Raw genomic sequence first — 15,727 nt, 5'->3', positions numbered from 1 at the left:
CTCCTCTGGTCTGGTGCTTCAATGATTTTTATTTGTCATTTAAATTGTACCGAGTACAAAAAAAACAAAATAGTGTACTCCTTGGTTAATAGCAGTGTAAAAACGGGGACTAAATATTTAAAAGAGTACAGGCAGATAAGAAGAAATTAGAAGTAAAAGTGTACTTGTCAGTTAAGACCAATAAAACAAACAGGACGTAAAAGACAGAAAATAGTGCAGGTAGTCAGTCATTCCACATGATAAAGAATGATAATAATAACAATAATAATAGATTAATTATAATAATTATTGTCCTACAGTTGGTAAATACTGCTCAAGCTAAATTGGTTCTAGTTGTGGTTTAAGTCTGTCTACATTTGTTGTAACTGTAACTGTTAACTGTAACTAACAATTGTGTGTGTGTGTGTGTGTGTGTGTGTGTGTGTGTGTGTAGGTGTGGGTAGGTGTGTGTAGGTGTGTGTTCTGCAATGGATCAGTGTGAGGACAGAGAAGACGGAGTCCCACCCTCTAAAAGGACTCTGTGTGGAGAACATGAGAACCAGACTGAAGCTCAGAGGTGAGACCTTCATCTTTAACTGTCCACGACTCTTCTTCACTTCATTTCACTCAAACTGTTTGTCTTGTCTTTTTATCAGGTCAGAGCCTGGAGTTGAACCTGAAGATGAACCTGGAGTTGAATCCAGCTGTATGTCCCTGAAGAGTGACGGTTCCAAGGATTTCATTTTAAATTTCAGAGAACAGTGCGTTTTCTTTCATATACCTGTATGTCCTTATTGAGAAAAATATTCAAAGACATGTTATTGAAGTCACTATCCTGCTGAAGTTTCTAACTGTTCAATAGTTGTGACTTAGAGAATCATCAGTCTGTCTGAAACTCTTAGTTCTTCCCTTTATCCTTCAATGTTCTTCTCAGTGTTCCAGTCAGTCTGTTTCTGATGTTGTGTTTGTTTTTAGCTCTGACTCTGGGTTTCCCTCCAGCTGTGTGTCCATGAAGAGTGACGGGTCTATGTTTCAACCCCTTCACTTTAAATGTGGAGCAGGAAGTGGTGATGAGGGGTGAGAATCAGTGTTTGTCTCAGGATTCCTCATCACACCACACAGCAGCTTTAACAAAGTCAACATGTTTCTGCAGCGTGAGCCAGCAGAGCTCCCAGCTTCTCCATGGTGGCTCCGCCCCTCAGCATCAGAGACATCTGGACTCCACATTTATGGTGAGAACAAGTCTCCATTCAACACTTTACTGTCACATCATGAGACAGAAGAAGCTGTTTTGACTTCCAGCTGAAACATGAAACAAACACTCAGCTTATTAGATCCATTCAGGTCCAAAGTGAAACAGTCCAACCTTCATCCAGCTTCCAGTTTTCACTGATGCTTGAAGCTGCTTCTGCTGGAGATCCCACATGAAGTGTGATTTGGCTTCACATGTTGTCCATCCTGCTCTCTGCACTGGATTTACACTCACATCTCAATCTGGCTTCAGTTTCAGCTCAAAGTCAACTCCAGATGTTTCTCTGTTCCAGCTGCTGGAGGACAACATGGTGAGTTTCATGAAGAAGGAGCTGAAGAAAATGAAGAAGCTCCTGAGTCCAGATTACCCAGCATGCTCAGAGAGTGAGAGGGAGGATGAGGATGAAGAGCAGAGGAGCAGCAGAGAGTCATTTCTGAGGATCACCCTGGACTTCCTGAGGAGGATGAAGCAGGAGGAGCTGGCTGAGCGTCTGAGGAGCAGTAAGAGGATTTGATCTCATTTCACAGGATGGAGATGAAGCTGAAATGTTCTCAGCTGGAGCAGAAAGCAGTCAGAAACAGAGTCCATCCAGAGAACAGAGGTCATTTCCAGGTCAGACACAGAAAGTGTGAAACAGGCAGAAAGTCTAAAACAAGCAGCAGAGTCCCAAAAAAGCAGAGAAGAGGAGACAGTTTTTTTCCACTCCGCAGTACGTGGCAGGACGAGTTTTCAAAAGTTTCCATGAAAAAAGTTGTGAATGGTCCCAAAAGAACCGTACCAAACCGTTAAGATTTTTCTTGGGATACCTAGCACGTCGGTTTGGTTCCATTAGGAGGAGCAATAGCACAGCCATCTACTGATTGGTCATTGGCCATCATCATTCTCGACAAGTCGCTATTTTTATATATCTAATCAGCTGTATAAACCCTCCAATTGTTGTCCAAATACTCCGCTTTGTGCTCAGTGGTTATTTTGTTAACTGGGTTTATTTGAAATGCTACACTGCCCGCTGCTGTTCTCACGAGGTGCAGACGCTCCTCTTCAGAACAGGAGAGGAGGATATTCAGTGGGAATCATGACATAACCAAGATGGCGGAATAAGTGAGACGGCAGCACTTCTCTTCGCTTAAACCTCAATTATTCATCTATTTACGGCACTCAAGCCTCAAGCAACTGAACAGAAGACTTTTTGCCAAAATTCCCAAACCACTTAAACAACCGATCAAAGAGCGGAATGTCTCTGAGGACGACACTGTTACGAGTCAGGCTACCTGTTATAATCCTAGCACCGCCATTACAGACGCTAATGCTAGTCCTGATGTGACGATAAAGAATATTGCAGTGGCGGTTGGAATCGAGGGACAGCGCATCTTAAAGTCCATGAATGAGTCACTTGATGGACAACATGATGAAGCGTATTGATCATGCCACAGCGGATACAGATGCAATTGTTGCTCAACAGCCCTTACGGAACAACAATATATTGTAATATATAGGGAAATATATTGCAATATATTTTCATATATTTATGCATATATTTTCCAGTATATTCCTGTACACACACACAGTTTGTAGTGCTGTCAATCGATTAAAAAAACAACCAAATAATTAATTGGACAATTTTCTGTAATTAATTGCGATTAATCGCATTGTTTTTCTACTGAAGACTGAAGCTTGTAATGGATTTTTATTCAGAGAAAACCACGGAATTAGTATCAACTCAACACATGCAGGCTGTATTTAAAATCAAAGACTATTTTTGTGACGTCGTTTCAGCTTTGTGTGAAACGGTTTCTCTCCAAGATTAGCAAAATAATAAAAACATCAATTATTTAATAAACATCTAACATAAGTGTGGGTTTTGTTAGAGTGCAGTTTCAGAGAGAGAGAGATGGCAGGCACAAGCAAGCACACACAGTATACAGGAGAGCCAGGGAAAGAGAAAAAGAGGAGGAATTAACATTTTATGTTAGTTATGTGGATCTGGTGAGTCCACTGGGCCCATGATGGTCGAATCAATCTGTCAGGGCTATGCAGGGTGGACCCAAACGCAGACTCACAGATTTCCATAAAAAAAAAAGTTTATTGAAGACCAAGACCTTAATATTATTCCACTCTGTATTGTGCTGCTCTGTAGTCATGGTGCTGCACCCAGAGATGCTGCAGCTGCTGCTGCTCCGGTAAGGGAGTAAAAAAAAAGGAAGTAAACAAAACTGTTAATTATGTTAAATATTTTTAAAGAGTTAAACATGCCAAATCCATCCATCCATTCATTTTCTTCCGCTTATCTGGGGCCGGGTCGCGGGGGCAGCAGTCTAAGCAAGGAAGCCCAGACATCCCTCGCCCCAGACACTTCCTCCAGCTCTTCCGGTGGGACCCCAAGGCGTTCCCAGGCCAGCCGAGAGAGAATAGTCTCTCCAGCGTGTCCTAGGTCTGCCCCGAGGCCTCCTACCGGAGGGACATGCCCAGAACACCTCCCGAGGGAGGCGTCCGGGGGGCATCCGAAACAGATGCCCGAGCCACCTCAGCTGGCTCCTCTCGATGCGGAGGAGCAGCGGCTCTACTCCGAGCTCCTCCCTGGTGACTGAGCTCCTCACCCTATCTCTAAGGGTGCGCCCAGCCACTCTACGGAGGAAACTCATTTCAGCCGCTTGTATCCGGAATCTCGTTCTTTCGGTCATGACCCAAAGCTCATGACCATAGGTGAGGGTAGGAACGAAGATCGACTGGTAAATCGAGAGCCTCGCCTTTTGGCTTAGCTCCTTCTTCACCACGACGGACCGATACAGCGACCACATAACTGCAGACGCTGCACCGATCCGCCTGTCGATCTCACGCTCCATCTTCCCCCCACTCGTGAACAAGACTCCGAGATACTTGAACTCCTCCACTTGGGACAAGGGCTCTCCACCGACCTGAAGGGGGCAAGCCACCTTTTTCCATGCCAAATCAATTCATTAAATCGTTCTTTTTGACAGCATCCATCCATCTTCTCCCGCTTATCCGTTTGGCGGGGGTGGCAGTGTGAGCACTGTCACCCAGATCACATTGCACCAATTAAGAACCTTCCTGCAGGTGGTGAGTCCACAGGAAGGTGGCGCCCGGCGTGGGACATGAACCCTTTACCTTGAGATTGCAAGTCTCATGCACTACCAACTGAGCTAGCCGGGGGCCTTTTGACAGTAACAAACGGGGCTCGCTTTACGGCAGCTGACGTGAAAGTGAAAACGATGTCCCTATGGTGAAATTATTTTTAATCTTTACTTGGGGTACCATAATTTTTGTCCAGGTCTGTTTCACGAGTTTGTTTTTTAAAAGTAACTGCATTATTTCTGTGACTATAGGGGATTTTTCTTTCATCAACAAAAGAGTACCAACAATTTTGTCCACATACGTAGATAAACACAACATGCAGGTTTCTTCACAATATGGTTTTCGGAAAAACAGTAACGAACCCGACCACCCCAGCCTTTAAGTCATCGATCTTCTAATTGGCGTCTTTCTCAAACTTTCCAAGGCATTCGATACGATTGATGTCCAAATCTTACTTGGAAAGCTGTTGCACCACGGTGTCAGGGGCGGGGCTCTCCAGTGGTTCAGGGACTATGATTATGTAAGACAACAATAGGTACATATAAATGGTGTAAATTCCTAAAAAGAAAACATAAAATGTGGTGTACCCCAGGGATCGATTTTGGGACCTCTTTTTTTTTTTTTTTTTTTTATGTTAATGACTTTGTGCATTGTTCTAGTGATATTCACAAAATACTTTTTGCAGATGACACAATTTGTGTTGCACAAGCACATGGATCAGCTTGAAAGCTCCTGAATGATAAACTAGATAAGGCAAACACTTGTGGAGGATATTTTCAGTATCATGCATGTTCCAAAACTGTGGCTGGCTAAGGACAACAGACCTGAGGTAGTTAAGAGTTTACATGAGTATTTATTAACAAAGAACTTTCTCACCACATGGCAGTTCCTACAGGATGGCCGTGCTCTCCCTAACACTTAAGGAAAAAGGAAGAGGAAGCTCTCCACATGAGCACATACTTTTAAATAAGAAGAGGCAGACCTCTTCGAGAGACCAGTCCCTGTGACCGTTCGCTCACAGTATGTCCTCTCCGGCCCAATCACATTGGAGGATTCTTGACCTGTTGTAGTGTTTTGGACCCCAGCATGGAAATTCCAAGCTTTTTGGGGTGTCCATTGTTTCCTAATTTCACATAATTCATGCAAAAGTCAAAATCATTAGTTGCATTTGTGAAAAAAATAAATCAAATGAAAAATCACGCTGCTGTTTGGAATGAGAAAGTTTTGCACGGCTGTTCACGACTTTGCCTACTTTTTTCACTGTACTCTCTGCAGTGGAACCGTGTAAAAGATTTGGGTTTGGATGTGATTTGCCGCACCATACTGTACCAGCACATACTGCACAGTGGAAATGAGGCTAAAGAGAGTTCCTGAACTCTGCTGTTCATGTGATGCAAACATCTGCATCAGTACAGATGCTGTTTGGTCTCCACAGAGGAGCTGGATGGATCTGATGGAGGAGAATCATCTCTACTAACACACGGTCATCTTCACATTCAATATCCAACACACTCAACTCATTCATGGTTTCTTCTTTTCAGGAACTTGTGTTCCAATGTGCCAACAGAAGGTGAAATGTGCCCTGAAGAAGAGGTTCCAGGTTATGTTTGAGGGGGTCTCTAAACCAGGAGAGTCCACCCTCCTGAACCAGATCTACACAGAGCTCCACATGACAGAGGGAGGGACTGCAGAGGTCAATGAGGAACATGAGGTCAGACAGATTGAAACAGCATCCAGGAGAGCAGACAGAGCAGAAACCAGCATCAGACCAGGAGACCTCTTTAAAGCCTCACCTGGAAGATCTCCACCAATCAGAACAGTGCTGACAAATGGAGTGGCTGGCATTGGGAAAACAGTCCTGACACAGAAGTTCACTCTGGACTGGGCTGAAGACAAAATCAACCAGGACGTTCACTTCACATTTCCATTCACCTTTAGAGAGCTGAATGTGCTGAAGGAGAAGAAGTTCAGCTTGGTGGGACTTGTTCATCACTTCTTCACTCAAATCAAAGAAGCAGGACTCTGCAGCTTTGAAGACCTGCAGGTGGTCTTCATCTTTGACGGTCTGGATGAGTGTCGACTCCCTCTGGACTTCCAGCACCCTGAGATCCTGACTGATGTTACAGAGTCCACCTCAGTGGATGTGCTGCTGACAAACCTCATCAGGGGGAACCTGCTTCCCTCTGCTCGCCTCTGGATCACCACACGACCTGCAGCAGCCAATCACATCCCTCCTGACTGTGTCGGCATGGTGACGGAGGTCCGAGGGTTCACTGACCCACAGAAGGAGGAGTACTTCAGGAGGAGGTTCAGAGAGGAGCAGCAGGCCAGCAGGATCATCTCCCACATCAAGACCTCACGAAGCCTCCACATCATGTGCCACATCCCAGTCTTCTGCTGGATCACTGCTACAGTTCTGGAGGAGGTGTTGAAGAGTAGAGAGGGAGGAGAGCTTCCCAAGACCATGACTCAGATGTACATCCACCACCTGGTGGTCCAGGCCAAAGTCAAGAAGGTCAAGTATGATGGAGGAGCTGCCACAGATCCACACTGGAGTCCAGAGAGCAGGGAGATGGTGGAGTCTCTGGGAAAACTGGCTTTTGATGAGCTGCAGAAAGGAAATCTGATCTTCTATGAATCCGACCTGACAGAGTGTGGCCTGGATCTCAGAGCAGCCTCACTGTACTCAGGAATGTTCACACAGGTCTTTAAAGAGGAGCAAGGCCTGTACCAGGACAAGGTCTTCTGCTTCATCCATCTGAGCCTTCTGGAGTTCCTGGCTGCTCTTCATGTCCATCAGACCTTCATCGACTCTGGAATCAATCTCCTGGATGAACAACAACAACAAACCTCCTGGTGGTCAACAGTCCTGATGAAGAAGACTCTCCACCGTCTCCATCAGAGAGCAGTGGACAAGGCCTTGAAGAGTCCAAATGGACACCTGGACTTGTTCCTCCGCTTCCTCCTGGGTCTTTCACTGCAGACCAACCAGAGTCTCCTCCGAGGTCTGGTGACACAGACAGGAAGTAGCTCACAGACCAATCAGGAAACAGTCCAGTACATCAAGGAGAAGCTGAGTGAGAATCTGTCTGCAGAGAGAAGCATCAATCTGTTCCACTGTCTGAATGAACTGAACGATGGTTCTCTGGTAGAGGAGATCCAACAGTCCCTGAGATCACAACGTCTCTCCACTGATAGACTGTCTCCTGCTCAGTGGTCAGCTCTGGTCTTCATCTTACTGTCATCAGAAGAAGATCTGAAGGTGTTTGACCTGAAGAAATACTCTGCTTCAGAGGAGGCTCTTCTGAAGCTGCTGCCAGTGGTCAAAGCCTCCAACAAAGCTGTGTACGTGGTTCATGAACAAATATGTAGAACTGAGTCCATGACAAACATTGAACTGGTTTTCATTGTTGGTTCTTCTTCAGGTTGAGCAGCTGTGGTCTGTCAGAGAGAAGCTGTGGAGCTCTGTCCTCAATCCTCAGCTCTCAGTCCTCCAGTCTGACAGATCTGGACCTGAGTAACAACAACCTGCAGGATTCAGGAGTGAAACTGCTGTCGGCTGGATTGGAGAGTCCTCACTGTGAACTGGAAGCTCTCAGGTTCTGACATTATTGATCATTAATATCCACCACTCTCTGTTCTCCTGCTCACATCTCTAGGACATCAGTAAAACATCTCAGTAGAACACTGCAGCCTCTTGATATTTTCGCCTCTATTAATCAGGAAGTAAAACTACAAAGTAAAGTTTCCAGTGTAAGTTCAGGTGTAGAGCAGCAGCTTTACTTCCTCCACTCACTGTGTTTGTGATGCTCCATGTCACAGAGTTCTGCCTCAGACTCTGACACCGACACGACTATGAGCAAGAACACCACACATGAGACAACCGCAGCAGCAGCAGCAGGACACTCACTTCAGGTGTGCTCCTGTGGCTGGGTGAAAATATCCGCACTTTGGAGGCTGAGGAGCCACCACGGAAAGAGAGGATGATGAGAGAGCAGAGGCAAGAGCCTCACAGTGACCTGTACTTCTTATGAAGCAACCAGTCAAATCATTCGAGTGAAGCACAGCAACATTGATTAAAGTTTGAGGAGCATCAGCACCCATGTCACTGAGGAAGATGGGTTAGCAAAAGGTCAAAGGGCAGAGGTTCAGTGTGAAGTGGTGCAAAGCTGTTGAAAAAACTGAGAAAACAGTCAACAACAAACTGACAAAGATATTGGAGCAACAAGTGGGCATAGCAGAGAACAAATTGGAAAGGATGAGTGATATCATTCACCAGTAGTGATGAGCAAATGAAGCTTCATGAACCACTTTCTTTATTTTCTGAAGCTACGAGATGGTGCTGCCTGTTCAACAAATGTTTGAAAGCACACGTTGTTGCCAGTACTTGAGATTCAAACAGATAGTGCCATCTGGTGGAGTCAGAAAATTAAAAAAAAAAGGGGTTCCTGAGGCTACCCTGGCTAGCTCAGTTAGTGGAGCAGGAGACACCCAATCTCCAGGTAGTGGGTTCATGTCCCACGCCGGGTGCCACCTTCCTGTGGGTTCACCACCTGCAGGAAAGGTTCTTAATCGGTGGAATGTGATCTGGGTGACGGTGCTCAGACTGCTGCCCCTGTGACCTGGAAACAGATAAGCGGGAGAAAATGGATAGATGAGGCTTCATTTGGCCATCACTATTTACCAGTATGGAGAAGTGTGAACTGGAGTGAATGTAAGGAGGTACAAAGTAACACCAGCCAAAACCAGGAGACAACAAGAGATCAATATACTGGTCAGAGAGAGAAGGTAGCTGAAAAAAGCACAGATGAAGGTCTGTAATGAAGAGAGAGATGGTATCATGTTACTACAGGAGGACATCAAATGCAGGTCGGCAACCTTATGAAGAGCAGAGAAGTTGAAGAAACCTCTCAAGAAGGAGCACACAGGAACAAGGTTCTATAAGAAACCCCTTCAAGTTCATCAAAGTTCACTGTCTGGAGTTAGAATGTCTTGAAGTCAAATCACTGAGTGGAGTTAAAGAGGATCCAGATGTTGGAGGGACAGAGATGGACTGAGCTCTGCAGCATGTTAGTGATCAGCATGTTGATGAGACTCTTCTCCTCCGGGTGGCTTCAGCTGTTTGGACTTTACATTTCTAAACTCTTCCAGCCTGAACTTTCTTCAGCGCTCAATGACTTCAACATCAAACTTTGTCCTCTAATCTCACTTCTTTCTCTCTTTATTCAGGTTGTTTAACTGCAGGTTGTCAGAGATCAGCTGTTCTTCTGTGGCCTCAGCTCTGAAGTCCAACCCCTCCCTCCTGAAACATTTCAAACATCTGGACCTGAGTGGGAACCAGCTGCAGGATTCAGGAGTTGAGCAGCTGTGTGGTTTTCTGGAGAGTCCACTCTGTAGTCTGGAGACTCTGAGGTCAGTTGACTGTCTGTTACTGTTGTAGATGGAGAAATGTTTGTGAGCAGCTGTGATGTGAGACTCTGATCCTGCAGTGAGAGATGGACTGAGCTCAGCAGCTTGTTACTAATGTGTGTGGACATGAGGAGGAGTGGGAATGTTGTGCTGACATGTGGAGGATGAGTGTGATGAAGATCCACAACAACAGAACAGCTCATTGATCAGGACACAGTAATGTGGAGCTGCTCATTTCTCCATCAACACATCTGATTGGTTCTCCTCATTCATTCTGCTGCTTTCTCTCTTTATTCAGGTTGGAGTACTGCTGGTTGTCAGAGATCAGCTGTTGTTCTCTGGCCTCAGCTCTGAAGTCCAACCCCTCCCTCCTGAAACATCTGAAACATCTGGACCTGAGTAAGAACCAGCTGCAGGATTCAGGAGTTGAGCAGCTGCGTGGTTTTCTGGAGAGTCCACTCTGTAGTCTGGAGACTCTGAGGTCAGACTCCATGTTTGAGTTTGTGTGCAGTGAACGTTGTGTTGACACTAAAGGTCAGACATCAGGCTGATATGAGATGATCCACACTGAGGATCTCCATGAGAAACTGAGACTTCTTCTCTGGGCTTTAGTCCTGTGACTGTGGCAGAGCCGTGTGGAGCTCCACATTTCAAAGCTTGGTAGAAGAAGCAAGGTGCTGCAGTGGAGAATTCACTGTCAACCTCTGACACGCTCCATGTTGACCTTCAGCTTTCAAAGCAGGCTGATCTCTCCTGGATGAAGAGTCACTGATCTCCCAGCTGGAGCTCCAAACTCTCATTCACTCTCAAACTCTGGACTTGTTGGCTTGATGTCCAGTAACCTTGGCTGTTGACTTGTCCTCCCACTGGACACTGCTTCTGTTTGCTGTCACATCAATTCAGCTCCAAAAGAACAAAGATCACATCAGTGACAATAATAACCTCCTTCCTCTTTCACTTCCTCGGGGCTCCAACCTTCTTAAGAAGAAGAACTGGACAACAAGGATCAGTCTGATCAGTCTCTTCTAAATATGATCAGCTGCTCATTTCAGCTCCTGGAGCAGCCCAGCTCTCTAAAGTATTATTGCTCTGAATTGAATTAGAGGAGATTTGACTTAAAGGCTGGGGTGGTCGGGTTCCTTAGCAGGTAGAGACCACCGAGGTTTACCAGTAGGGGGCGACACTCAAATGAGCCCACAATTATAAAACCATGAGAAATATTCACACAGTTACTTAAAGGGTGAGACCCAGACAAATATGTTTTTTTCTTTAAAAAGCAAAAAAGTATTTATTTACAGTAAAACACACACTACAAATTAAAGGCTTTTTGTGAGTAAACTATGGAGTTAAACAACTAATTCTAGAATGAACTTTATACCAAACACCTAAAATAACCAAAAACAGTCCACTTAATACCTACTGCCAATGACTTCAACATCAAATTTTGTCCTCTAATCTCACTTCTTTCTCTCTTTATTCAGGTTGAGAAGCTGCAGTTTGTCAGAGATCAGCTGTTCTTCTGTGGCCTCAGCTCTGAAGTCCAACCCCTCCCTCCTGAAACATCTCAAACATCTGGACCTGAGTGAGAACGAGCTGCAGGATTCAGGAGTTGAACAGCTGTGTGGTTTTCTGGAGAGTCCACTCTGTAGTCTGGAGACTCTGAGGTCAGTTGACTGTCTGTTACTGTTGTAGAAGGAGAAATGTTTGTGAGCAGCTGTGATGTGAGACTCTGATCCTGCAGTGAGAGATGGACTGAGCTCAGCAGCTTGTTACTAATGTGTGTGGACATGAGGAGGAGTGGGAATGTTGTGCTGACATGTGGAGGATGAGTGTGATGAAGATCCACAACAACAGAACAGCTCATTGATCAGGACACAGTAATGTGGAGCTGCTCGTTTCTCCATCAACACATCTGATTGGTTCTCCTCATTCATTCTGCTGCTTTCTCTCTTTATTCAGGTTGATTACCTGCAGGTTGTCAAAGATCAGCTGTTGTTCTCTGGCCTCAGCCCTGAAGTCCAACCCCGCCGACCTGAAGGAGCTCGACTTGGGTGTGAACAACCTTCAGGATCCAGATGTGCAGCAGCTTGTTGGTCTTCAGAAGAGTCCAGACTGCAGCCTGCAGACTCTCTGGTCAGTAGATGTTGGAGTGAGTCCATGCTGCTTCCAGCTGGTTTCTACTAAACACAGTTAGTGTGAGAACAAAGATCCAGTGTCTGACTGCTCAGTGAGGCTGTGAGAGGAGAACGCTGAGCAGCTTCAGGATTGGACAGCAGAGGACACAGTCAGCCAATCAGGGGAGCCACAGGCTTGTCGTGTTGGTCTGACAGTGGTGGTCCTTCATGAGCTCTGAGCTGCTGCTGTGGACAGGACTGAAGTCCTGGCTGCTCCACAGAGACTCTCCTCATCACCTCTCATCTCTCTGCAGGTGGAAGTAGAGCAGAGAGGACGCTGTGCGTATGAAGATCCACTAAGGAGAGCAGAGAGGACGCTGTGTGTCCTGAAAATCCACTGAGGAGAGCAGAGCTTCATCCAGCAGTGAGCGACAGAGGAACCACCAGAAGATCTGCTGAGTGTCAGTGATGCAGTGTGAAGAGCTGTGAGAGTCCAGCATCGAACCAGGGTTCTTCTGGATGTGACGCACAACCATCACTGTGTGGACTGAACCTCCTGCTCCTGCTACTGCTCCTGCTACTGCTCCTGCTCCTGCTCCTGCTCCTGCTCCTGCTCCTGCTCCTCCTCTTCCTCCTCCTCCTCCTCCTCCTCCTCCTCTTCATGTGTTGGTTCATTAGAAGCTGTAGAGATTATTTCTTGTTGTTCTAAATCTTTTGTTGAGTTTTGAATCCTGGTCCTTCATGTTGGACCTTAACAAATGTCATTCAGAGGACAATGAGACTCTGGAACCTTCAAAGAGTGACCTGGTGTGTGTGGGAGTTTTTCAGCTTGTGTAAAGTGGCGCAGGAGCTGGTCAACACTCCATCAAGCTGTACACCACTTTCACTGTAAACATCAACTGGGCCCACATTTCCAGGGTGGGACTGTTGAGGACATGAAAAGAGAGAAAGTGTCAATGAGCCTCAGCTTTGCTCCAGATGCTCTGTGTGTGGAAACCTTGTTCAAGCCTTTTCAAGGTTCAGTACTGTGGGAAGAGAGATCTGACATTGAGCGCTGAGCAAACTCTGAGCTTCCAACTGTTTAGGAAGACATTTTCTACAAACTGTGGAATGAAAGAACTAATGTGTCCACCAAACTGTCCTTCTGTGCTCATGCTTGGAATCACAACTGCACCAATTAAACCAAATCTTGATTTGTTTTGCCCAGAAGTTCACTTCATTATCCCAGGATTACTATTGCAACAACACATCATGAGTAGGGTAAAACTAACCTGTCTCACGACGGTCTAAACCCAGCTCACGTTCCCTATTAGTGGGTGAACAATCCAACGCTTGGTGAATTCTGCTTCACAATGATAGGAAGAGCCGACATTGAAGGATCAAAAAGCGACGTCGCTATGAACGCTTGGCCACCACAAGCCAGTTATCCCTTCATTTCTTCTGTTTAAGGCGTTGGTGGTACTATGGTAGAATTCTTTCCTCCCAATCAAGAGTCCCGGGTTCAATGCTCAAGCCCATGCACTAATCAATGACTGTCACAAACATAGAACCATTGTTCTATCTAGTTCAAGGATCTTCCCTTGCACAAGTGGTTCCAACACTGCACCTTGAAGTGGCTGGATTTACAGGAATTTGATCTGCTTGTTAAAGTTGTGGTGAAAAACAACGAGACCACAGTTTGAGCTGTAACTTAATGAGTCTTTATTCCAGGAGGTTCTGGACCTTCAGTCTTTCTAATCATTGACTGTAGGGATGTCCCGATCACACTTTTTTGCCCCCGATACTGATCTGATTGTTCAAAATTGAGTATCGGCCGATACCGATACTTTCCCGATCCGATACTTGCATTGCTATTGCAAATATACTCAATAGTCTATTTTTGGAGCAACTAAGATGTCTGAAGCTTAAAGCACTATTGGCAGAAGCTTTGTTCAGCTAGAAAGTATTGTAAAACTCACTTATTGAATCAAAATTCTTCTCAGAATGACTTAAGAACTTATTAAACTTTATTCAGTCAGAACAAAAAAAATCAATTACACTCTGCAGTCTTGTATCTCCTATTTATGTTAACTTAAACAACTTCACCTGGATTTTGTGGCAAATAATTTTTTTTTTAAATGAAACCCAGTGAATCAGTTTGACTAACATATAAACTATAAAAAACTACAACATAAACAGTGTTCAGTAAAACCAATCAGAAGAACCTAATTCCACTTCAAAGTGTCTTTGACTGGTTGGGTTGAAAATAAGTCCTAAAAAAAGTGCAAATACAATAATAAAAATAAATAAATGAATCTCAAACATAAATGCTTTTAGGCGCCAATGTAACTTCTTTGTGTATTACATTTCAGATTCACTTAAAGCAGTATGAGAGATTTGACCTGAATTGTCACAAAACATTTACATTTCAATGTGAATTATAAACACTTAATTCCACATCAAAGTGGTAAAACCTGTTTGACAAAAGTAGTCTGAAAAATAGTTCTCTCAAAAACTTATTCAGAATATTCCAGTCTCCCTTCAAACTAGCGTAACCTTCTGGGTTATTTTTTTCGTCATATCGCTCCCCTGTGGGGACTTATCCTTTATTTTAGAGTCGAGTGTTTGCTGCTTCGGTGCAGCTTTTTCTTTAGTTGTTGTTGTAAACTGACGGTACATCCACACGACGAAAAAACAATCTTTTTTCTCCCTTTCCTTCTCCCAAAGAACTTCGTCCACACCTCACTATGAACACGGCTCAACACGAGGCTTCAGGTCATGCAGTACATATGCCAGGCCTTTAGGGGCGCTGTGACTCACCAAACACAACAAAAACGTAGAAGAAGACAGACGACATAGAAATTTAGAGGTACACTTCCGCACATACACACTATGTATAACTCTAGTTTTATAGGTCTATGGCCCCGCTGCGCCTGCATCTAGCTTCTGCAGCTCGACCGGAGCTTGTAGTCCGTGATTGTTGTGGTTATTAGGTGACGTTGCGGACCGCGGTGGAGGAAGGAGAGGGGCGATTACGTCATCTTTTTTTCCATGGATGATCGTCTTTGGCGACTTTGCTGAGCGTACTCCGCCACATGTTTACTTTTTAGATGTCTTATCAAATTAGTTGTGTTAAACAAAGCTCTGGTGCTCCACCTCTCGGGACTGTGGCGAAGCAAATAGTACAAATGGCCGCTGGACTGGTTTCGTTGTCAACCTTAAAATACCTCCAGACTGCTGACATTTTATCCCCTCAATGGCATAGGCTGCCCCCGGCGAGCTCAGTTGGTAGCGCATGAGACTCGCAATCTCAAGGTAGTGGGTTTGCATCCCACGCCAGGCGCCACCTTCCCATGGGCTCACCGCCTGCAGGAAAGGTTCTTAATCGGCGCAATGTGATCTGGGTGACAGTGCTCAGACTGCCACCCCCACGACCCAGAAACGGATAAGTGGGAGAAAATGGATGGATGGCTTTAGGCTACTAACGTCAGTTTACTGCAGGTCGCAAATGGGGCTCGCTTTACGGCAGCTGATGTGAGAAAGTTTTTGGGGTTTTTTATTTTTAGATCGGCAGGGTGAACAGCTGGATTTGCCGATTGCCGATCACATCGTCCCCGATCCGATATCTACCGATCTGCTCGGGACATCCCTAATTGATTGATTCAACTTGTGTTTGAACCAAAAGTACAAACGAGAACCTTTTCATCTGTGGTGATTCAAACATCACTTCAAGCAACAACTTTTCACATATATGGTACAAATCCAGCTTTTAGACATTTTACACCTCACTTGGGTTTGAGGGAATCACATCCAAAACAGGATGGAACACAGGAGCCATCTTGGATGGGTCTACTGTCCTTTACAGAGATCTGGAACCATTTGCAAGACCAATCTGATTCTA

The 15,727-nt window shown here is 45.2% G+C and overlaps 2 protein-coding genes across 2 annotated transcripts; both read left to right on the top strand.

Moving 5' to 3' along the window:
* Positions 1-433: 433 nt before the first annotated feature.
* Positions 434-1,274, top strand: LOC308123931 (uncharacterized protein; the record flags this gene model as incomplete). The annotated part of the gene is made up of 4 exons (XM_080486679.1): positions 434-556; positions 636-740; positions 955-1,056; positions 1,133-1,274. Exons 1-4 carry the CDS (start codon positions 468-470, stop codon positions 1,272-1,274), a joined length of 438 nt encoding a protein of 145 aa, XP_080342805.1. The 5' UTR covers positions 434-467.
* Positions 1,275-1,606: 332 nt separating this feature from the next.
* LOC308123794 (NACHT, LRR and PYD domains-containing protein 3-like) lies at positions 1,607-13,052 on the top strand. The gene is made up of 8 exons (XM_080486470.1): positions 1,607-1,731; positions 5,866-7,669; positions 7,750-7,923; positions 9,554-9,736; positions 10,032-10,214; positions 11,215-11,397; positions 11,693-11,866; positions 12,162-13,052. The coding sequence occupies exons 1-8, from the start codon at positions 1,695-1,697 to the stop codon at positions 12,169-12,171; spliced, it is 2,748 nt and encodes a 915-aa protein (XP_080342596.1). The 5' UTR covers positions 1,607-1,694; the 3' UTR covers positions 12,172-13,052.
* Positions 13,053-15,727: the final 2,675 nt, after the last annotated feature.

The sequence above is a fragment of the Lipophrys pholis genome, assembly GCF_963383615.2.
Source record: "Lipophrys pholis genome assembly, chromosome: 18".
Lineage (NCBI taxonomy): Eukaryota > Metazoa > Chordata > Actinopteri > Blenniiformes > Blenniidae > Lipophrys > Lipophrys pholis.
Note: the sequence above shows the minus strand (reverse complement) of the source record. Positions and strands in the feature narration are given on the sequence as shown.

Bases quoted from the DNA above. Each gene is read 5' to 3' on its own strand.
- LOC308123794 (XM_080486470.1), top strand. From the start codon at position 1,695: ATGAAGCAGGAGGAGCTGGCTGAGCGTCTGAGGAGCA. The intron at 1,732-5,865 runs GTAAGAGGATTT...TCTTCTTTTCAG, and splicing joins GGCTGAGCGTCTGAGGAGCA to GAACTTGTGTTCCAATGTGC. The intron at 9,737-10,031 runs GTCAGTTGACTG...CTCTTTATTCAG, and splicing joins TGTAGTCTGGAGACTCTGAG to GTTGGAGTACTGCTGGTTGT.